At 45.8% G+C, this 24,261-nt stretch overlaps 1 protein-coding gene across 5 annotated transcripts; it reads left to right on the forward strand.

The window, feature by feature from the left end:
- Positions 1 to 2,937: 2,937 nt before the first annotated feature.
- On the forward strand, positions 2,938 to 22,317 carry sema6d (semaphorin 6D). 5 transcript variants are annotated; one of them, XM_084540964.1, is made up of 20 exons: positions 2,938 to 3,076; positions 9,426 to 9,597; positions 9,994 to 10,105; positions 10,742 to 10,802; positions 10,996 to 11,058; positions 11,176 to 11,277; positions 11,481 to 11,571; positions 11,820 to 11,939; positions 12,272 to 12,360; positions 13,206 to 13,423; positions 13,525 to 13,656; positions 14,264 to 14,419; positions 14,592 to 14,765; positions 15,137 to 15,277; positions 15,476 to 15,553; positions 15,690 to 15,748; positions 16,334 to 16,390; positions 16,888 to 17,070; positions 18,107 to 18,348; positions 18,459 to 22,317. In XM_084540964.1, the coding sequence occupies exons 2-20, from the start codon at positions 9,474 to 9,476 to the stop codon at positions 19,587 to 19,589; spliced, it is 3,333 nt and encodes a 1,110-aa protein (XP_084397090.1). In that variant the 5' UTR covers positions 2,938 to 3,076; positions 9,426 to 9,473; the 3' UTR covers positions 19,590 to 22,317. The 5 variants fall into 5 exon arrangements, with proteins under 5 accessions (XP_084397090.1, XP_084397089.1, XP_084397092.1 ...); XM_084540963.1 differs by lacking the exon at positions 2,938 to 3,076 and adding an exon at positions 3,285 to 4,089; XM_084540966.1 differs by lacking the exons at positions 2,938 to 3,076; positions 16,888 to 17,070 and adding an exon at positions 3,285 to 4,089.
- Positions 22,318 to 24,261: the final 1,944 nt, after the last annotated feature.

Raw genomic sequence — 24,261 nt, forward strand, 5'->3', positions numbered from 1 at the left:
TTTAAAGCAGCCACATCCTGAATTATGCATAACTGTGAGATATCTGTATGTTTGGCGACGCTTCAAATCAACCACTGTGTGGAGTCACCTGAAAAGCACGACATTCTTTACTTTTTTGTAAATGTACGATTTGTCTTTTTACAAAATATGTACATGAGCAAACACCTGTTTTTAAAAAACAACTACAATTACTTTAAATTCAAACTAATGCAGCGAATTATCGCTCTCAGAAAATGTGTTTCATGCGACATGTGTTTTAAAATGCCATTTGGCGTTCAGTCCAATCCAAAAGGCTGAGCACCAGAGTGACTGAACAGATTTTTGACATGGGTGGCCCCCAGTGGATCCGGCTGTGTTGGTGGATTTAGAGAGAAGGTCTGCATGCGGACTGGAGGACGCGAAGCCTCTCAACAGGACTGCACAGTCAGGTGACAAATGGTGCCCCAGGCCAGTAGAGGGCCAGAGACGGCCTCTTAATCAATCAGAGGTCAGCACGTAAGCTGAGTCCAGACTGTCTCCACCCTGAGAGGCGGCCATCTGATGGAACACTTAATGCCAAGTCAAGAAGCGCGCTCTCCTTTCTCCTACTTAGCGCTCCGCCGTCGTCTCATTGCTTCTGAAAACTGGACCACTCCCAGCAGAGTCTACCCTTTGCTTGTTCATCATGGCAGTAACACTAAGCTGAGTGAGTTGTTTTAAGCATTCAACCTGAAATAAACTATTTTAGATGTGTTCTCACTTGCTCTGTTGGAATTTTTTATCCTCAAGTCCTCTGATCAGTTGGTGGGGGGAAAAAAAACAAGCTGCAGTAAAACATCAACCCTCTTTCTGACCTGGGCCCCAACCTTAAACCTGCGGCCCCAGTCCTTGACACATGGCCATCTGTACCGGCGTTTCAGGCAGTAAATAAGGGAGTGAAGGGTAGTGCACCTCTCTTGTAAGCCCAACCTAAGGCCAAGCCCACACATTCTCCTCTGCACCCTGGGGCCCACCCGCGCACACCCCCTGGGGTTGACCTACACACTGCCGGGTCCCCGAGGGAGCATCTCAGGCTTTAGGAGCAGGACAGGCCTTCTGTCTTCTGTCCATTCTGTCCACCCACCCCCTTCCTCTGTGCGCATCACGCCAGTCTCCCACCATCCATCTCTCAATTTCCCAGCATCAATACATTCATCTGTTCATTCCCACTATCAATCCAAGCATACTCTCGGACTCAAAGACCTTTTGTCATTCACCCGTCTGCTTCACTTTTATTACAGCTACGTCTGTAATTGAGTCTCCATTTAATCATCTCTGTTCCCGTGACTTATCAATGTGATTTGTTCAGGAAACCCCTTTTTTCACGGTTTTTCAAACAAAGGAAATAGAGGAGTAAGATTTAAATAATCATTGTATTACAATATTGGATTTTTTTTTGGGCTGTGTTGCAGGTGTGCAGGGTATTCTTTTATCAGTCTCACTGGGCTGATGAAATTATTTTTCAGCTGCAGAAAATACACATGGAGCACATTGAAAGAGGAACAGTTGTGCACTAAAAGGCATCAAAACCTGCTGAAACGGTGTAACTTTGCCATTACGCTACCAATAAAACCGTCAATTCCCTGGAAAAAAAAGACCAATCAATAGACCCACCAATCACCAGACGCCCACAGATCCATATATCTATGCATGCGCCCTGACACTCAAGACCTGTATCTGGCAAGCCTTAGACGTATCGATCCGTCCATCCAATCTGTCTTCTCGCACGTAGAATCTCGTGCTGATTCAGTCCCCGCAGGACGCGGCGGAAGCACACAGAAGCGACAGCAGGACTGACGGAAGCACTGAGTGGCCGGCGCGAAGCATGAGAGAAAATGGATATAAGTCACATGAGAAACTCAAGCCCATCAGTAGTTGAGATAACCTCTGGATGAAGCACAGCGAGCCTGAGGAAAAAGAGTGGTTCTGTCAAATGAAGAGACAGGATGCCATAAAAGAAAGAGGAAGAGGGTGGGACAAGCGTGGACAAAGACACGCAAGAAGTGCCAGACCAGGATCAGGCAGATCAGCAGTGCAAACTAGTGTTTCCTATACAAGTATTGAGATGCAGATCCCTCTTTTGCGGCTCATAATGGGGGCTGTCAGGAGTGCGTGTGTGCGTGCTCATGGGTGACTATGTGAGATTCTCACACATCTGCTAACCTGCTCCTGTAATGAGGTGCAAATGGGCCTCCTTTGTCGAAAGCCTTGGCGACCTGGCCGGAATGACCAGCCACATTCAGGGAGGACTTCAGCTTCGCACGCATATGTGAAGATGCTCACGCTCAGTGTTTACACATACTCGCAGAATGCCTATGAATAAAAGGGGCTCCAGAAAAGCAAGTTCACATCACATTGCTACAGAGAATTACTGGGTTTGTCACGTTTGCTGGCTCGTATTAAAATATTTTTCGAGCAAAACAGATCGATGTGTGCAAAATCTGTGCAAAAGTTATTTGGCATAAAGGTCAAACGTTTTCTCTGCTTCTGCAGCGCCTGCACCCAATTTTAAGAGAAAGAAATGTGTTGCAGGACGCAGCGCCGGAGCAGAAGGAAAACTGTGCAGGATCTTTCTTGAATCCGAGCATGCCCGAAGTTGTGTTTTACCAAGCGGCAGACTTGCCAGAAACTGAGCTGAAATGATTTTAACTAGGCGATCTTGCTGACTTGGTGTTGGGGGATGGGGGTTTAACAGAAGAGGAGGGAGGGGGGGCAACACGGGGTCACACAGGAGGAGAACTGAGAGGGAGGGGGTCGCTTTTTCTTTCTCTTAGGAAAGAAAGGAAGGAAGCCAGAGCAAGGCAGAGAATCCCGAACCAACTGAGGAGAGATGGATGGGTTGGGGGGAGGGACTGGAGCAAGAGCGCTGCTTATTGGTAGGCTGAGGTCCTCTGGCTGGATGGATTGACTTAGCACGGGTCGAATTACACCATTTGCCGTGCATTAGTTTGTTTTTCTCCCTGCCAGGAGAAGTTGATCCACTACAACGCGCAAAATAATATCTTTTTTTGGGGATTACGGCAACGCCAAAGGATACAAAATAATCAATTCAGATGAGGTGAGTTCCCTGCAGCTACGTGGATACACTTTGTTGCGCCGTATTTATGCAGCGAAAGTCGAGGGGGGAAAACTAGGGACGAGAAGTCTTTGCTGGGAAACAAAAATATATATATATTTCTTCTGACCACGTCGCTATGCTGCTCTGCAAAACTGATGCTTGCAGGACAGAAATAGTTCAGGTCCGGACTATTTTTACTTGAATACAGCACACTGTCCATTCATTGCTTAACAGGGCTGGCGAAAACGAATCTGCTCAGCTCGGGAGCGTCTTTGCACGGCCAATAAATGCGTGCAAGCAAGAGAGGCAGAGAGGAATCAAATTGAAATCGTTTTACGCACCACCTTTATTTGTGAGCCAAATTTACGCTTCTGTTGGAAAGATCCTGACATGCGTAACGTTTAAAATGCGCGTCAAACCGATGAACTCAAACTTATGTGATCGCTGGCTGCTCGGATAAACAAACACAGCGAGAGGAGTTTCGTGTATGTCTATTAATTTTTAAATCTGGTGGACGTGCGCTCTCATGCTCCACGCACACCTTCAGGTCTGTTTTTTTTTTTAATCACTGATTACGGGATACACTGAGTCAGAGCGCGGCGTAGTAAGGACTGCGCACCGTTTATGTTTATGCCTTTTCCCTCTGGTTTCCAAAGTTGATCGTAGTGGAAGGGGCTGGTGTATTTGGTGTGTGAGTGAGGGAGGGAAGCAAGGAAGGAGGGAGGCACAGAGAGAGGGGGGGGAGCCGTGTGGTCGTGGCAGAGCTTTGAAGATCACTCATCAGAGCGCAGGGGCCCGGGGACGGAGACAGAGTCAGAGTCGAAATGCTCATGTGCGGTGAGCGGAGCTGAAATCTGTGCGCAACTGGATGATAAAAAGAGAAAAGTGGGGTCCGGATGGAGCTTAAAATAACAGGAATATTACATGCTGGGTGTTTTCTCGCAAATGGATTACCAAAGGAATATTGCATTCAGTCGGACAGCCCTGTTGATGTGTGAATTCGGATACTTAAGGTAGGTGCCATCAGGGAATTGTCATTATTGATTTTTTTCCCTTTCTGGTTTAGCATACACTCCCTGCTTTGTATTATTAAGGCGTAACTTGATTTTAATAAAGGACACATCAGTACTGGCCTCCATTCTGTCCGGGAAGCTTCTTTGTGAACATAATCTATACACAAGAGAATCAAATACGTTTCAAAGTCAACAGTTTTTTTTCCCAAACAGACTTAAAATGAAAATATTGATTTGTGTTATTGATCAACCAGATCCACATAAAAGAAAAAGAAAAAAACTCACCAGCGTAGTCCTATATCGAACCTTTCACGCAGGAAAGTGACCTTATTTTGCTTTACGTTAAGTCCCAATAAATGCGAGTTGTGCCAAATGGTTCAAGGCGTCATTTAAAATGTTTTCTGCCATTTCGACTCCACAGAACTTATAGAATAAAGGCAACATGCACATGATTGGGCGGACGCACCAACACAGTACGCTATCAAACAATAAGAGGCTATCAGGACGCACAATTTAACACGAATGTTGCTCGTTCTCCGGAACCTTTAATCTCTTTAATGCATTCCCCGTTTCATTATGGTGTTATTATATTGGATAATACATTTCACGGGCGCTCGTAACCTTTTTTTATTTTTTTGGAGGCAGAGCAGCATGGAAGCCCAGCCCTGTGCATGCATTAAGTGCAGTGGAGGCAGTTAAAACGCAACCCCATCACTGTTGTCACTCCACCGCTGTCCCCCGCGTCTTTGTTGTCCTTTGAATGAATCCTACATGCGAACTAAAGGCATCTGAAAAGATTTAGCACGGACAAAACTTGAATGCCTTTATGCCCCGGTCCGCACAATACGAGCATTAGAGGCTGCCCGGGCTGCTGCATGGGTTGTGTGCGCAAAACAGGAGGATCCCAAACTTGAAAAATCCCGGGATAGAAACGGAAAAATAATGGATATAATGGAGAAAAAAAATGAGAATTTGTTTTTTAAGAAGGTTTGGAAGCATGTGTGTTAGGGGAGTTTTTGGAGATCTGTCTTAATAGCCAAGAAAATGTGGCCAAATTCAGTGAAAGTGCAAAAAGCAGACTGGACAAATACCCAGCACATGGATCTATTCTTGTCTTTAGAGGCTAACCTGATTCTGATGATTTTCAAATGACTTTAAACACATATTCTATTTTTTTTTACATCCTCAGTGGTCAAAATGCTTGTGCCATATTCACAAATAGTGCCTTTAAAGGAATAAAATAAAACCTGCAGATTCCCCTGAAAATCTGGAGTGAGATCAGAGAGCTCAGCTTCTTAAATTACAAACAACATATTGGCAGGAGCAGCACACTACGGTCAGGTCAAACATCAGAACCAGGCTTGGGTCTGATGACAGCACAGCTGGCTGGTGTGTCTCACTTCGCCTCAGTGGCCACAGGGTCAGAATTCAGTGACCAGAACGACCACCGTTAACCTCCTCTACAGCCGGCTGTAACCCCGGAACAACCACCATTAAACCATACAGTGATCAGTGTTAACCCTTTACAGCCTGATGGTTTCCCTAAACTTATGTTTGGGGATCGGACTGTTCCGTATTTAATTGGCCGAGCGGTAAAAGTTTGACCTTCCGTGCAGCAGTTGGAGTCAGCATGTTTATAGTTTGCTTTGTTTCCCCCAGAAGTCCCTTTTCAGGAGCCCCAAAACAGCTCTTCTCTACGCAGGTCCACTGACCGGGGGTGGGGCTCTATTGTGTTGCGTAGCCCAAAGCCCTTTTTGTTTCTTGGTCACACCTGCAGCTCAGGCCCTTTGTGGTGCACTATAGAAGAACTACTGCTGAGAACAGCCTTTCTCCTGTTTCACTCCGCCTCTCGCCAAGGTACAGAAGAAAGGGAGGGAAGCATGGTTTAGGGTGGCACAGCCGCCTCATTCTGCCAAATCTCTGAAGCAGCAAGTCGAACCGAGCTCATCAGAAGTGATCCTTAGGTAAATCGTTTGTGATTAGCGGCACTGGTTATTACTGAAGTTGGAAAAGGTGCAGTGACAATTCCTTGCTCTGTGTGGTAGCTGCTTCAATCATCCGACGGGTTCAGTCTCTTGTGCGGCTGCATCTTGATTACAGTTGACAGTTGTGACAACCATGTTATAGGACCTACCCGGTTCTATCCAGTCACACATACCTACTTACTTACATTTAGAGGCACATACACCAAATGCCTGAAACTGAACTCCTGGGTTATCTGATTTCCTGTGCCGTTGGGTTTACAGCTCAGTGTGGTGCTAGATGTCAAGTCAGGCAGCCTCAAGCAGCAGCAGCCATTGTTCTGCTGGGATTACATCCACCCATCACATTCGCACACAATTTACGAAACCTCACGCACCCCTGTTGTTTGCCATCGTTTTATTATCCCCCCGTTCCTCCCAATAGGACCTCAAAACAAAAACACATCCCTCCAGTGCTGCGGTGGAGGAGAGGTTATGGCTTACATATGCCAACGAAAGCTCAACAGAGAGGCGAATATGTGTTAATCTCTTGTTTTAAGCTTGGAACTCCAAAGCTTCAGCTGTAGCAGCCAGAATTGGGCTACAGACCCTTACACCCACCATCAGCAGAAATAGCAGCCACCCCCCCCCCTCCCTCCCCATGTTTAACACCATGGGCCCGGGCCAACAACATCAGCAGGGAAAGTGCGTGGTTGTAGGACACTGGAAAGCCTGTAATAACAGAGGTAGAATGAGGCAAGACTGAATGGCACTGAGTTGCGTGACAAGCCCAGCGTCTCTAGGCTTGTTGAGGCCTATGTGTGCTCGTGCACACACCCACACACACGCGCACACACGGCCTCGCACACACACACTGGAGGGCAGGAACCAGAGAGCGAAAAAGGAATAGTCAATAGAAAACACACTGGGCTCACTAGAGACTGAGAAGTAATTTTAGATCAGTGACCTCTGGATGTCTTCTGTCTCTGTTTTACATTAAAGTTTCTGAGCAAAGCCTGCAGTATGGCTATTACCATGCAAGGAATCATGGGAGATTGACGCTAAGCTTTCTCCCTCGGCATGGAGTGTTTTTCTCCTGAATTGTTTAGTGAGGGAGAGCGGCAGCGAAAAGTGTCGTGAATGTGAGTGCTTCTGAAGAGGCGATACAGATACAGAGCAGGACTGTAAATTCTGACAAGTACGGAAATGACTTACCTGCGAACACAGCCGGGCACAGCCTGCAGCCCGTACGATAGCGCCATAGAATTAAAATGCAGAGCTCGGTTTATTTTCCTTCCATGGTTCCTCTATTTTTTCTGTTGTTGAACAGTTGGTATCTATTCCAGACCCAGGCCTTTCCTAGAAACTCAGCGGTTTTATTGCTTGGCTTTTAACACAGCACAGTTCTTGGTCTGAGAGCATCGGAACTGGGTAGTAAAACCAGCTGCGTGGCTTTTAACAAACACCACCACCTCTCCTTTTGGAGCAGCCATCACTAGTTCACGTTTAAATTAAGTTCCTGACAGTTCTTCTTCTGTGCAGATCTGGGAGCTTGCGTGCACGGATCTGTGGCTCATTTGTATCTGGATTAGAATTAGCGATTGCTTCAGAATCGCGTAATTTTTTTTTATAGTTATAGGAAGAGAAAACAACCCTTTGGCCCTCGTAATATCCTCCTATTTTGTCAAAACATCAACCCTGTAATTTAACCACTAAGTGGACTGATTGAGTTGAAGCGTCGCCTCATTCAGGCTTTGCATTACTCAGTCATAATGACATTGCTCTTACAGAGGCCTCAGCATCCCACGGCGAGCTGAATGGCCATGATTACACACTGTTGATGACTAAAACATGTTGCCATTTCCCCGGTTTCCTTCTCACCGCCGCGGCTATTCTTTTTAGTGACACATCGTCAGATAGTAACTGTTTAGGCCAAACACTGGATTATTAGCGCATGGAAAAAGAAGCGTCATGCTTTTCTACCTCGACATAAAGGCTGTGTATATAATTTATACGTTATGTCATCCACATACCGACGAAAAGGTTGACATGCTGATGTGTATTGTTGCCGTCACACTTCGCTCTGTCTGATTTTCTACTTGACAACCATGCGTGTTATCGTTAATCCCCTTGACAACCATGTGTATCGTGTTTTATTCGCTGCCCGAAACTAAGCGTTTAGAAATTAAACTATTAAAAGATGAAACTGACCAGATTTGGAGTTACAAAGTGCTCCCATGGCCGCACTGACATGGTTAAAGTCCATAGATTGCCATTTGTGGGCGTGGATCTGCCATGTTTCCTGTGTGGATCAATCAGAGCACTAATGGCCTGGCAGGCAGAGCTCACAGACAGCACAGGAGCAGGTGTGCTCTGGGGCTAATTGAAAAACGAGTCAATACTGTATGTGTGTGTGTGTGTGCGTGCACGCCTCAGTCTTTGCATTACTTCATTTGAAAGAGTCATTATGTGTGTGCGTGTGTGTGCGCACCCCAGTGTGCTCATAGCTAATCCATCCCTCTGCCTGTGTGACGTCTCCCAGTAAATTGTTTATATCCGTTCGGGCTTTGCCTGCATGAATAATTTGTTTGCCTTATAAATATTTGAATGTACACCGATCATTAATATGCACAGACAGAGTCTGTCTCTAAAGTACTCTTCCAACACACTAACATACACTCTAAACCCCTGCCACTCCCACAATAAATTATTACCAGTGAAGCTGTTGCTGTATCATGTCTACAATCAGATGTTGTGCAAAGTATTATGCACAAAAATCAAAACAGCTGTACGCAAGTAGGAACTCATAACACAAATACGAGTGAATCACCGCGCTGCGATGAAGCTCGGCCGCAACAGTAACAGCCAACACAGCGCCGGTAGAAGTCTGCTATGCTCAGAGCAGAGGCTGCGCTGGTGATGGTGATGAAGTTGCAATGTGCTGATTAGTGCCGAGCCGGGCCTGGCGCAAAAGCCACCGGGGCACAGATGTACTGAGACAGCAGGCCTGCCACGTTCCTAACGGAGTGGACTTCCGCTGCATCCAACACACACCGAGACACCCCACCGGTCACTTGGCTGACCTTCCTTTAGACAGCAGATGCAGGGAGAGGTAGAGGGGAAGTGCCAAGCTCTGCCGCAGAGAGCTCAGTCATCAATAAATAAGAGGGGTTATTATGCGTGCAATATGTTTGTGTTTTACGAACAAAGCAGAGCAAAAAAAAAAGAAGTTATTAATATTGTTTTTCTGAGTTTAATAAAAGGTTTGGATTTGCCTCATGAGAATGCAGCTCGCAGCGGCGCGCTAAATATAATGTGAAATTTATTACAAACAACAAAACCGTGCATTCTGTGTGTGTGTGTGTGTGTTTGCAGGTAACATCTCCGCCGGTGCGAAACAGGAAGTGTCGTCTGTGAGCAGCCATGGGCCAGAGAGCTGTGCTGCTGCTGCTCAGTGAGCTGCTGCTGCTGCTGACAGCCTCACGCACTCTCCTCGCAGTCAGCTTCCCAGAGGACATCGTACCCCTCGATGTCGTTGACGCACACTGTGAGTACGCACGGAAAAACGAGCTCAGCGGAGACGAGTTCAGATTCCAATTACCGCTACGTCACTGAGAACGACCGTGAACAATGCTCAATGTACACTTTGCACGCGGAGTTAAGACAAACACCGACCTCTCGTCGTGTCAGCAGTTCATTCACCTGTGTGTCAGTCCCGTATAAAGTCAATCTGATGTATGGTCAGTCGTGGCATTAAGTGGATTTCATTTTCATCCCTGAGATGTGCTGACATAGGCTGTCTTATCCAACGCACCGACACACAACACAGTGACACACATACGTGACTGTAGGGAAAACACATTGTTCCATTTATTACTCTACCATCACCTTAATTGCATGAGGATTTGTATAAAACATGTCCCTACTTGTGATGTCTTTGCAGTCTCACGGAGGTACCCTGTGTTCAGAGGCAGGCCCTCTGGCAACGAGTCACAGCATCGCCTCGACTTTCAGCTGATGACCAAGATACAGGACACTTTGTTCATTGCTGGCAGGTAAATTCAGCAGACGCGCCATCTCTACCTCTCTCCTTTCTCTTTCACACTCCTCCCCCCCCACCGCCAATATACTCAGTCACTGCCTGGCAGGTAAACAGTGGCATAAGGGGGAAAAGCTCTTAGTGGTATTGGATCTGCGGCTTCTCGGCCTGCATCTGATGTATACGGCCAATATTGATCCGGCAAAGGCGTCTATCATCCCCGGCCTGACGCTTTGTCAGGGAATTCTTGGCATCTTTACATGTCTTTTTTTGTATTTATGGACGCTGGACTTAATCTGACCGCTAGCAGGAAATCACTTGGACATGTGTAGTGTAAAGCTCCTGCTTCTACAGCTCTTGTAATCACCACCACATGTATCTGTGCTGTCAGGTGGATCCTGATCTTGGCAGTTTGGGGTTTTTTTATAGAAGAAATGGGAAAGAGTGATAATGAGCTGCTGGTTTACCCACAATCCCTTCAAGAATTGAAGCTTAAACCACACACGGTGAACGTGTTAAATGTGGACATTTTTTAATATAGTGTGAAGTTAAGCATTTAATATTTGCAATGCACTGAAAGAACACTGATTTATAAGTGTTTTCCTGGTTGTGCCGTGTCACTGAGCTTTGTTGTTTTGCTGTTTGTCCACAGAGATCAAGTGTATCTTGTCAGTCTGAGAGAATCCTACAGGAATGAGATCATTCCTTACCGGGTAAGATTCTCGCCACAAGCTGCACTCTCAATCCACAAACACTAAAGGGGCTCCACAGAAAATACTGAGCCATTCATTACAGTTTAGACAGGCTGTAAAATGAGAGTGGAAAAGGGAGGACTGTGTGCGTGCACGCAAATGTGTGTATTTTCCGCGTCTAATGCGCCGCCGTTGGATTTTTTTTTTTTTGCAGAAGCTAACATGGCGGTCGGGTCAAGCTGACAGAGAGACGTGCGCCGTCAAGGGAAAACACAGAGTATGTATAATAAACCTTTTTTGTTTTATGTCACGTAACACAGACAGGAACTGCAGGGAGCAGAGAAAGCTGGCCGCCTCTCAATAACACTGTCCCATGTTGTGTATCTGTTTCCAGGACGAGTGCCACAACTTCATCAAAGTGCTTGTTCCCAGAAACGACGATCTGGTCTTTATCTGTGGTACCAACGGCTTCAACCCTATGTGCAGATACTACAGGGTCAGTATTCAGAGCCTGGCAAAGTTCAGACCGTGCACATATAAAAATCTGGCATTGTGCAAATAGTAATTTGGGTAGTAATGCACACTTGATTTAAATTAGCTTCAATGCATTTGCCTAAGACTCATTTGACTGATTTATGTGCCTGCTGGTTCATCTGTTCGTGTGTGTTTCTGTGTGGGTGATGGTTGCGTTCCCTTCAGCTGGATAACCTAGAGTTTGACGGGGAAGAGATCAATGGACTGGCAAGGTGCCCGTTCGACTCCAAGCAAACCAACGTTGCCCTTTTTGCTGGTAAGGGTCAAACGCACACCCGCCCACTCGCGTAGTTAGTCTCGCGGAAAAAGAACTAATGTGTTCCTGCTTATGCTCTCATTATCACTTCTGTGTCTTTGCCACAGTAAAACTGCGCCTGCAGCGATAACAACTCACCCAATTAAGCCTTATGAAAGAGGAGAATAACAAAGCATTCAAGAGCAATGTACTTTAGTTTTTTGTGACTGAGTTCCTCCTTGTTTTTTTTTTTTGTTGTTGTTGTGTAGAAGGGAAGCTGTATTCTGCAACCGTAGCTGACTTCCAGGCCAGTGATTCTGTCATCTATCGTAGCATGGGTGATGGGTCAGCCTTGAGGACTATCAAATATGACTCCAAATGGCTGAAAGGTAAGCAGACGCCTCATCATTAAGTTCTTTCTCCCCCCGCCCCTGTACGTTCCTTGAGATACATGTACATACCTGCTAAGCAGCTAAGTAAATGCCCATGGTGCCTTTGCATGGTGCATGCATGTACATGGCTGTCAGGGCTGTTTTTTTGGAATGGTAGATAGAGCGCTCTCCTGTCATGCCAAGCTCTATGGGGATGTGGCCTGTTCTCTCCCAGGCAATCTAGGTCACCCCCAGTCATATACAGCCTTGTACAAATCCCTGAAATATTCAACATGCACAGTGGTGGTGACGGTGCAGAAACACACTTTAACTCTCTGTCTCTCCCTCAGAACCTCATTTCCTGCATGCAGCAGAGTATGGGAATTATGTGTACTTTTTCTACCGGGAGATTGCAGTGGAGCACAGCAATCTGGGAAAGGTAAGACGTCGCACCTGCCATTTATAATGCATCACACGGTCTACACAAATAAAGAATATGCAGGCCTCCGTCCCGAAAAATAAAAGCGCACACCTCCCTCAGTGCATGTGTTCCTGCCACAAATGGACCCAGTGGTAATGGGGCGCATTCAGGCAACGACACCACATCGCATTAGAATACACGAGAAATTTCCAACCGGCAGTGTTTTCTGGGAGTGTTCCACTAATGTAAAACCATTACACAGTGAGAGGATTTGTCTTCCAGAGACTGCCCGCTTTGCGTCTGTCTCTCTCTGCGACACACACACAAACACACACACAGAGAGAGGGAATTAGGATGTTCTATGTTCGAAGCCAACTTCAGATTTGACCGTGCCTCGTCCTGAGCTGGTCTGGCCGAGCCACAGGAAGCCAGCATCCTCCATCAGCCACCAGCTAATAAATATTTAAAACCTACTAATCCTGGGGTGACACCTGGCCTCTGATGGAGGTTTGCACTTGTAAATTATTAAAACTGTCTAAGCCAACTGCTTCAAGTACTTCATTTATACTCTAAGCCTTGGTAATATGTGGAATCAAATGCAATTTCACATAATGCTGCATTAAATCAGTCAGAACCACTGGATATGTTTTTTTTTTTAATGTTTGTTCCAGTCACGGTGAACCATCTCAACACATTAAGCTGAGTAAGAGAGTGTGTGTTTGTTAAGTCATCTGTGCCGGGTTGCTACAGGATGGAGAAATGCATTATTCAGCATATTGAAGTGTTTTTAGTGACATTCACAGAGGCGGCTTCCTCTTCCTCCCGCCTCAGTCCGCTCTTAAACCTCTGCTCTCTCCTCGTAGGTTGTGTATTCCCGCGTGGCCCGGATCTGTAAGAATGACGTGGGCGGGTCGCAGCGGGTGCTGGAGAAGCACTGGACGTCTTTTGTGAAGGCGAGGCTGAACTGCTCCGTGCCGGGCGAGTCCTTCTTCTACTTCGACGTGCTGCAGTCCATCACGGACATCATCGACATCAACGGCGTTCCCTCGGTGGTGGGCGTGTTCACCACTCAGATGAACAGGTATGGGAGAGTTTTAGCTGAGCCGTTGCAGAGAATATGGAGGGATGCGAAAGGAAGCGCCAAACCGCAGATGTTGCATTGATGCATTTCCTTCTCCACAGTATACCAGGGTCAGCAGTGTGCGCCTTCTCCATGGCTGACATTGAGAAAGTATTCTGGGGTCGGTTCAAAGAGCAGAAGACTCCTGACTCGGTGTGGACTCCATTTCCGGAGGAGAAGTTGCCCAAACCTCGGTATGGATTTCTCTTCCTCAAAAAAATATCCAAATTCCCAACTTCTCAAAAATAGTTTCAGATTTTAAATGAGACTATTCTCTGAACAGGTGGTGTTTGACTCAGCAGCTGTTTACCACCTGTCAGTTTCCTCCATTTCTTAACTCCTTGCGTTTGTTAAACCCAATGAGATCAAATCCGTTTCACTAGTAAACGACCAGGTTATTAGTTTTGACCCAGCACGCACATTCGCCATCTGCTCATGGTTAAATAATTAATTTGTCATAATTAGACGCGTTGCATATTTAACCCATTTACAGTCGGCACGTATATTTGCAGCCATGCCCTGTGTCCGAAATACAAAGTCCATGAAGCACCTCATTGCCCCAGTAAATCATTGATGGGGGATAAGCATGCATATGTATATTTTATGTTTCCAGCTGAGGCCTTTTTGTGATCCTAATAAGCACCTGCTACTCTCCCCCCCCCGCCACCCACCCACCGGCCTCTTTGTTGCACTTTTCCATCCATTTCATTACACGTTACTATTTTTCCCTGGTGTGTGATTGTATGGGCCGATCTTTGACCTTTTTTTTTGCCCTCTGTGCGTGCGCTCTCTCCATCCCAGACCCGGGAGCTGTGCAGGTCATGGTCCAGCTGCGTCCTTTAAGAGCTCCGTTGAATTCCCGGACGATACCCTGCAGTTCATCAAATCCCACCCCCTCATGGACACAGCTGTGCCTTCTATTGGGGACGAGCCTTGGTTCACCAAGACACGTGTCAGGTAAACACATGTTGGTATCTGTGCTGGTTCTAATGCAGTACTCGCATAGGAATGTCCCTGCAAAAATAGTAAAGATGTAATAACTCAAGAGGCAAGACGTGATCACCTATTCATGCTTTGGATGAGATAACCCCCGCTGTGTGTAACATATGCCCCTCTTCTATGTATGAAGGTACAGGCTGACAGCGCTGGCTGTGGACAACGAGGCAGGACCCCACAAGAACCACACAGTGGTGTTCATCGGGGCTGAGTCGGGGGTTGTCCTCAAGGTTTTAGCCAAGACCACCTCTGTATACCTGAATGACAGCCTGCTCCTGGAGGAGATGGATGTCTTCAACAGGGCCAAGTAAGGATATTCGTCTCTCTCTCTCTCTCTCTCTCTCTCTCTCTCTCTCTCTCTCTCTCTCTCTCTCTCTCTCTCTCTCTCTCTCTGTCTCTGTCTGCTCTTCTTCTCTTTTTCTCTTCCCCTTCTGTCCCCCCGGCTTAGGAATCAGCAAAAATGAAAGCCCTGAAATAGCACGGCAGTGTGCATGTGTGATTATTTGTGAAAGTGAAACATGCACGCCGCTACGTGTCAGAGGTTAAAATCCTGTTAAACTGCGAGGAAAAGCTTTATGTGACTCCTCAACCTAACAAGTGATTAAATCTACAGAGACTGAAACCGTAGACAGACTTATCTGATGGACCTCTGATTGGGTTTCTCTCCTCCCTCCCCAGGTGCCTGTCTAACCGAGAGGATGACAAGCGTGTCCTCTCGCTGCACGTGGACAAAGACGCGCACAGCCTTTATGTCGCCTTCTCAAGCTGCGTCATCCGTGTTCCCCTGAGTCGCTGCGAAAGGCATTCGTCCTGCCACAAGTAAGTGACGCGCTGCCCCGGGCACGTAGGTGGTGGAGGCAAGGTCATAGGTTTGTTGCCCGGTAAAAGTCATAAAGACAATGATAATCAGTTCACCATATCCCTCGTGGTTAATGTTCAGTCACATCAAATTATTGTAGTGCGTTTCCGGAATGATTAAATTTCTGATGGTGTGCGTGTTTGTGTGTGTGGTAACAGGTCCTGCATCGCAGCAAGGGATCCCTATTGTGGCTGGACGCCCCATGGAGCCTGTGAAAGAATACAGCCTGGCGTTTTGTGAGTTCAAGCCCCAGCCACAATATGAAGCGCAAATATTACAGATGAAAAAATGAGATTACAAGATTTTTTTTTTCTTTTTGCAATGTTTAGATTAATATTTAGGTCTATTTCCCTTTTTCCTCTCTCCTCCCAGGACTGGATATGAGCAGGATGTTGAATTTGGAAACACTGCCCACCTAGGAGACTGTCAAGGTATGAATCTCATCTCCATGCCATTTCATCTATCCTGAGACGTACACAGTACAAACGCACACACACGCACACACGCAACACTGTGCGTAAATGAAACACAAGCTCATCTCCACATACACCATGAGCCTGCACACTCACACCAGTAACCACTCCAGTAACTTGCCCCTACATTAGTCTATGTGCAGTATTAACACACACATCTACATACAGTACATGGCCACGCTGTAACTAATTCCGCCTGCGAGGCAGAAACATGGACATGTACAAGTGAGGGTCATGCTCAGCTGGTGCAAATGACAGAGGTCCCACGACGACTACAACGGGCCAGAAAATGCGCCTTTACTAATTTCCCTTTAATGCACCAGTCCCTTCATATGTATCAGCTAAACATGACCCAGGCTGAACCCCAGTATCGATCAGAACCAGAGGGCCTCCAGTGACAAAACGACACTGCCAGCGAGTGCTTCATATCTAGATTGTTAAACCATCTGAACTGCACTCTTAGTGTCTCTTAGGGATTTTCCTTTTTTTTTTCTTACTTCTGAATTCCCTTATAATGATTTCTTGTCCTTTTAATTCTTTTAGCGTTTTTGGGCACTACTTCAGCGCCAGATTACAAATCATTTGGCGACCCTACCTCTGGTTAGTTTGATCTTTTACTCAAATGGTTTTTTATTTCCTTGAGTTCAGCATCTCCGACCCTTTCTTTCCACTACTGCTACCATTCATTCTTTTTTTCTTTTTTCTTTTTTTTACACCAAAAACACCCCTCGAATGCTAATGTCACCCGCTTCATTTTCATTATCACAAATAACAGAACCACCGGACGACATCAGTGCTCCGTCTCGGCACAGATTCACTTCCTCCTTTTCGCTCATCACTTCCAGTTCTGATGCATCCTCCGTCTTGCATGCCCACACACACCACCCCTCCGCATCCTTACTGTTGTGTACCAACTCCTCTTTGAACAATTTGTAAAACAAAAAATGAATTGGTCTGTGAATGTGACACTATGTTTCAGCTGAAGGTTTATTCGTTATTTTTGTCATACACTCTTGCCCATGCCAACTAACTGGGATGATAACAGTATGCTTTTCACTCGTCTGCACATTTTGTTAACGGTTTGTTTGTCACCACAGACATGGAGTTTTCATCAACGCCAGTCACTGTCCAGCCCAGTGGGCCCATACACCCCCCAGTACTCATACCCACTCAGAGCCCTAGCTCTGGGCCTGGTCCAGAGCTCTACGGCTCAGGCTTTGTGCTGCAGGATGACCCAGCCACCTCCCATTCTTTAGACTCTATCCCAGGGGGGCAAGAGGGTAAGGCCCACAGGGAGGCAGCCAGCATGCTACATTGAGCTTGATCTGATAGCTGCCAGCAGCCCTCCCTAAGCCACACAAATGTGAATCCGCATACAGGCATACATATGCAAACACATACATTCACAGGGCTGCAGCGGTAAAGGCTTCTGTTAGATAAAATGGCAGATTTTAATTGACTTTCTTTATTCATCAAACATTTTTATATAATATTTATGTAACTGTATTTTTATGTACCATTTATCCTTTCATTTAAATAGTAATTGCCTTGTGGTCTTTCTTTCTTTGTTCCTTTCTTTAAACGATTAATGATTAATTCCAGTTTTCTAATCAGTTAACTTCTTCTTCTTCTTCTCATTTTAGTTTCTTTAAAGTATTTTGTTTGGATTCACCTTCTCTCTGCCTGAATAGATTTTTTTAACTATAGCTCTAGTAACAGTTTACCCTGGCTGGTAGATCATTGACTGGGCCTGCTCTGCCACATCACTACTGTGGCCGCACGGTGGATGACTAACTCTTTCAATGTCTGTGGTTACTAACAAACCTCCTGTAGACCAACCATCTGAACACCTGGAAGACAAAAGGTTCCTCCTTCTCTGTCCTCTGATCAATTTCCTGCTGGACTATGTCAAAAAGAGTGATTTGGCTCTCTATCTCAGTTAAGAGTGCACCTCTAACCCCTTGGTACTGGACGCATGACAAAAAAGCCTCTAATGAAACGTGGGTCAAGGCAACTCTTCTAAGTCTTTCCTGCTCGACTAACATAACACTGCTTCTTAAAGGTGATGAAATGGATGTGGGTACATAACAGCATCAGCTAATTTCCACTGTATTTCTTCTTCATCTGGATTTAGATGAATAGTAACGTTAAGAATATTTGTGGAATTATAAGGGGGTATGAAAACAGACACTCACGCATGATTGTGCTCACACACAAACATGCACATCTCTGCTATGGGGGGATAGAGCGACACGCATCACTAAGCTTTCTGACTCTTCCCACCAGGGGTTTAACCGATGCCTCACTGTTTTGTAGGTGTTTGGGACATCCAAGCAGGTGAGACCAACCAGATGGTCCACATGAACATCCTCATCACCTGCGTATTTGCTGCTTTCCTCATGGGTGCTCTCTTGGCTGGTTTGATTGTTTTCTGCTACCGAGACTCATTCCTGCGTAAGCCAAGACGTGTCCACAAGGATGCAGAGTCTGCTCCATCCTGCTCCGACTCCACTGGAAGCTTTGTGAAGCTCAACGGCCTCTTTGACAGCCCTGTAAAGGTACTGCAGCAAAAACATTTCAAATTCTACATTTTGTGTGGAAAGGAGTGATTTAACATATAAATGACTGTGTCTAATCTTACCTTTCTCTTTCTATGTCACATTTTTAGGAGTACCAAACCAACATTGATTCCCCCAAGCTGTACACAAACCTGCTGAGCAGCGGCAAAGATCTGAATTCGCCCAACGGTGACACCAAGACCATGATCCTGCGGGATGGCTGTCAGCCCCCTGAGCTGGCTGCCCTGCCCACACCTGAGTCTACCCCTGTGCTTCAGCAGAAGGGCCTACAGCCAATCAAAAACCAGTGGGAGAGGGCTCATGGGAAGGTCAGCGGGCCCCGTAAGGAGTCCAGCTCTTCAGCCAAGAGTCCTCAGTTCCTTCCTTCATCTCCTGCTCCTGCTAACACCAACCCCCACCACCCTCACCTCAACCTGGGACACTCCCACATCCCTAGTGCTGTTGTCTTGCCCAACGCCACACATGACCACCCTAGCCTTGAAAGTGGAGATGATACACTGCCGCATTCTTCGGAAAAGAAGCTAAAGAATCCAGATTCTAAGGGAAGCAGGAAAGACCAGAAGAGGTCTGTGGATGCCAGAAATACACTAAATGACCTTTTAAAACACCTGAATGACTCTGTGGCCAACCCCAAGGCCATTCTTCAAGAGGGATCAGGGCCTCGCCCGAGGCAGCAGCTCACACTGGAGCCCATGGAGGAACTAACTGAATTACCCCCCAAGGTACCCAGCCGTGAGGCTTCCTTGTACTCTCCCTCCTCCTCCCTGCCAAGGAACAGCCCCACCAAGAGGGTTGATGTGCCCATGCCCAGCACTCCCACTACGCCAACGGGAAGCCTGAGCATGGGTGGCACCCTGGAGAGACAAAGGGGGGGGTACCAACTACACCGGAGTGCCTCTCACAGGCACTCCTTATCCACCTCACCCAATGGGGTAACTATGGGGGTGTCTCTGTCTCGGCAACACAGTATGAACAGAGGGGGTTACATGCCCCCAACACCCCCCTCCAGACTTGATTCCCACGGCGGGTTGATGTCACCTGGAATGCACTCGGCCCACCCGCCCTCTGTGTCCCGACAGAGTAGCTACAGTGGGCATGGCTCACTCCCTCGCACGGGCCTTAAACGGACCCCATCGATAAAGCCAGATGTGCCCCCTAAACCCAATGGGTTTTCACCACAGACTCCACAGATGCGAGTTGTCAACAAGTACAGTTATTAGAGACCATGGACACTTCTGATTGAGCTCTTGACTGTAGAGTTTTGAGCCCCGAGGGCCTGGTGGGGTACAGATGGGATAAGGCCTAGTGTGTGTTTGTGTATCAACTTGAGGTGTGTTCCCCCTTTAAATGATATGCACATTCGCTTACACTAAAAAGGGAAAATCATATGTGCGGCCAAAGATACTCATTGGGGCTCCTTTGCTCCCTACGACCCCATCACCCTCCCTTGTCATGGTAGCCACAGGATATGAACAGTGGACAGTGGTGAATCTGCTGCTCCCCATTGTATCTGGGCTTGGGTGTCGCCTGTTCCCATATTAGGTACGAGGTTTAGGACACCAGCAAGGGCCGCTCGGCGTATGTGCATGTGGTACCAGGTCAAAAACAGCGGAATACTTGAAGAATGAGTCTCATTTGTCACTGCCCTCGAGCACTGTCTTCCCACTAATGTGAACTGATTAGAGAGGAAAGGTCAGACATGCCTTTGGTAGTAAGAAGGCAGAGGGCAGCGGAGAGGAACGTCAATAATCAAAAGTTGCTTAAAATACATACATGTAACTGCAAATTGCAGAATCAAGCAGCAAGCGAAGAGAAAAAAGAGTGCAAATGAATGTGTTTGATTGGAAAGCAGAATGGTGTGAAGGCAGCACGCATGTAAGGCCTTCACACTTGGCAGTCGAGAGCGGTGCCACACGCCCGAGGATGCACCTTAAGATCTGTTTAAGATCCAAGGCACTGTCTTTATCATTTCAACAATATTCCCTCTTTTGTGGTCTTGCTTGAACCCACGTGAACGGAGCCTAAACCACATTTTTGTGTCACTCTGTAATGCTTCTGGTATTTCGGTTAGGCTGCAGTAAAACTGGATCGAGCGAGGTCTATACTGAAACAGGGACTGTAACTCACTGGGAAATTTTACTTAGTACATTTGCTGCTATTGGTTTCTGACATAGGTGTTTGTCTTTGATTGTTTTTTTTTTTTTTCAATACCAGGTTGGGATAGCCTCTGATATGTGTGTGCACATCCGCTTGTGAGTGACAGTATGTGTGTGTTGCGTCGCAGAGGCTGAGAAGTACAGTTTAAAGCAAACAAATGCTCCGTTCAAACTGGTACACGGGACAAAACATGTCTCTCCTCGACTGAAACCTCTCCTATCGTCCACTGCCCCTTTACAGACTGGTGGTTCTGTCTTTATGTAGCAATGGTATTACGTAAAAAAAACCATACATTTCTCATCTCATTCTATGAACAAACTGTTCGCTTTTGTAATGTTTTACTGTTTATTTAAAGAATTTATCATGTGACGCTAAAGCAACGCAAACCGGTTTAGCCCATGTATATGAATTCAACATTTCAGGGGCACTTCTACTCTGTTAAACTTGCCTCCTCCAATAGAACAACAGTGTTTTCCTCCTACATTAATCCTGATAAAGGTATATTAAACCGACCCTAGAACAATACACAGATGTAACATCTCTTATCATCAATGGCTCTGGTTCTGCAGCCCGTGTTCCCTGTGCAGCCTCCTAGAGAGCGCCCAGTGTACAATCAACACAACATTTACCAATGTGTCCAAAAGAGTCATGCTGGGAATGACGAGATCGTGTATATACTTAAATACTATAAATAAGGAGTATAAATATTTTTAGGCAAGTGAACCTGAATCTGTGCATTGTGTGCCTTATCACAAAACTACTACAGTCTATAATATTGGCAATGTCAATTGGTCCTCTCTGTGTTACTGTCATATACTATATGAACAATTTTTGTATACACAATTTGAAATCAAGCAGGACATGTGTTGGAAAATCACTACCTATTACGAACTGATGTGATGTGGGGAAGCGAACTGACTGACAAACATTCCTCTCGTGAATGATAGTCATGCAGAAGAAGAAGAAGAAACACTTGTTGGGATTCATTCTTTCTTTTCTTTCTTTTACTGCCGGTGTTGATGAGAATGGTGTTAATCCACCACATAGAGGTGCCATGCAGTGAATGTATTTTTATTTTTTGACGGTGGGATGTAAGGTGGCGAGACCTTGCACTGTGGAGCAGTCGGCTCAACGCAGCACATCCTGCCCGCAGCCAATGTATTAACACAGTGTTCACACGAAAGCCGTCTCTCGGCGTTGGCCGGGGTCGTGCAGGATCTGTAATTCCCCAGGATTGCGGTGAGAGGAGTTTTTTTTTTTATTGGCCATTTGGGACGACCGAGGAATCATTTCTCGTAGCAGTGGGTACATTATTTGGGTGAGTGTCAGTTGCCTGTTTAGCCCAAAGCCACATTTTGTTTACAAGTGATGATTGTATGTAAAGACTTTCTGCCTGTCATCTAACCAGTGTTTGGGCTCTCTTTTCTACTCCACACATGCACATACTCACATCACAGGCAATACACTCAACGTGCGTCGCTCAACTGCCTTGTACATTGCAATACGAACTCGGTCTTTCTGTTGCAATCTAAATGGAAGCCTTTATATATCAGTCTGAGCTTGGTGCAGGTGCAGATGAACCAGATTTTGTCATGTACTTTTGATTTAAATACTGTGCAACATGGCGACGCGAGGCCAGCTGTAGATACGATCTCCGGAGTCTTTGAGCGTGTAGATATGTTGTAAAGTTGTACTGTGAATGTGTAAATAATAATGATGGTCTTTGTTTCATGATATTTTTTGTTGATTTTTTTAACACGGCATGTATAGTTGAAATAAAATATTACTGCACAGAAAGAGTGGCTTTGTGAGATTTTTCACGGTACGGACTTAGCCTAGCTGCGCACCACAACTCCTTGGCTTTTGTCATGTGTTTCTGGTGTGAGGGAGCATGCCACCGGCGCACAGCTGAGACGAGTTAAAAAAAAAAAAAATCTGCCTTGCGAATCCAGAGGCATGCGATGCAATCTGTAGTTACAGCATGACTGGTGTGGGAGTAAAATTGTACGTCTTAGCTGGGCTTTGGGAGCTGGCTATCAGAGACATTAAGAGTCTGCAGAATGATTAAGACTATTTTTAGAGCAGGGTTGTTTTGATGTTTTGGGCCAGCGCAGAATCACCCACACCAGATAGCATGTGGGAAAGCTTCCAAAGTAGAATGTCCTTGTAGTCACCAAACATCTGGACTAACTACTGCTTGGGGCATAAGATCTAAGTCGCCAGTGAGCCGTGGAGAAATGCACGCACACTAGCGGTTGCATACACTTAGATGCATGCAGCGTAAACATCCAGGACATGATGTTACACAGAGATAGGGCTGTGATAAGATTAGCCGTCAACAGCGAAGAATAGAGAGGAGATGGTTGATAATCCCTTTTCATGTGTTCAATTTGCTGTATGGAAAATAAGCAAATTGTCTGTAGAGGAATGACACTAAACACGCACATACTGTACATGGTCACACGCTGTAGAAGAGATCATCAGATATAGGAAATTTCACACAAACAGAGTTGATTTTAGGGTCTACTGGTGCCCTCGGCTAAATTTTCCAGTTAATTACCATTACAGGAAAACAGTATTGTCCAAATCAGCTTGCTTTACCCCTCTAGCTTCCTATAAAACAACAAATAAAACTCTAGAAATGCCCGACAACGTGTGTATATTGGTAACAGCATTACTAACAGCTAAGTCAACTGGTGGTGGTGTCTTAAATACCGCTAGCAGCACTCAAACGGAGTTGGACACACTCCTCTGCTAGCCAAGTTAAAGGGCAGCTACTGTTTTTTTACAACCTGGACCTTCTTTCTGGCATAAAATACGATTGTTTACTCATCCATATAATTTTTGTGTAATTTGTTTTCCTTTGGGAGATAATTAGATCAGCGTATATCCATGTAGTGGGAGTGACTGGGGCACCGAAACGCAGCCTCTCATTTCATTTCACCAATATTTTGTTATTGTACGCTAGTGCTATTCCTCGTTGAGTCCAGAGGTAACTGTTATCAATGTCTTCTGACCTGGATGACGTCGTCTCTGAGCACCGTGCGAACCCGCAACGGTCGGCTTGTTTACCTGTAATTTGCTACTACTATGGTTTGTCCACAACCTCAGAATCGGAAAAATATTCAGCCATGTCGTAAAAAACTAGCAGTAGCAAATTACAGGAAAACAAGCCGACCGTCGCGGGTGCAATGAACGAGTTTCGCGGCAGATAATGCGTTATTTAGAGGCTGCGTTTCGGTGCCCCAGTCACTCCCACTATATGGATATACGCTGATCTAATTATCTCCCGAAGGACTACAAATTACACCAAAGTTATATGGGTGAGTAAACAATCGTATTTTATGCCAGAAATAAGGTCCAGGTTGTAAAAAACAGTTGTTCCCCTTTAACTAATGTTAACTATCAAAAAAAAAGAACAGGAAGATAAAATAATGTGATGCTGAATAAAACTAATTTATTCAAATGTCTCTCCACCATATTTAAGTAGTAGTTAAGTGAAATTAAGGGGGAGCTGTGGATAGATGGACAGATCTATCTATCCTGTGGGAAATTCAGTATCCAGTAGCATCATTACACAGAGACAGAAGTAGTTACAGTCAGCAAAAGGGTCAAAAATCAAATAAAAGTGAGGTCAAATGTGTAAACAAATGTGTATAGTAGTGCTTAGTAAAGCTGCTTTGGGACCAGAAGGTGCCTTGAGCAAGCACCTGACCCCGAAAACTGCTCCCCAGG

This window comes from Chelon labrosus (genome assembly GCF_963514085.1).
Source record: "Chelon labrosus genome assembly, chromosome: 3".
In the NCBI taxonomy this organism is placed as follows: Eukaryota; Metazoa; Chordata; class Actinopteri; order Mugiliformes; family Mugilidae; genus Chelon; species Chelon labrosus.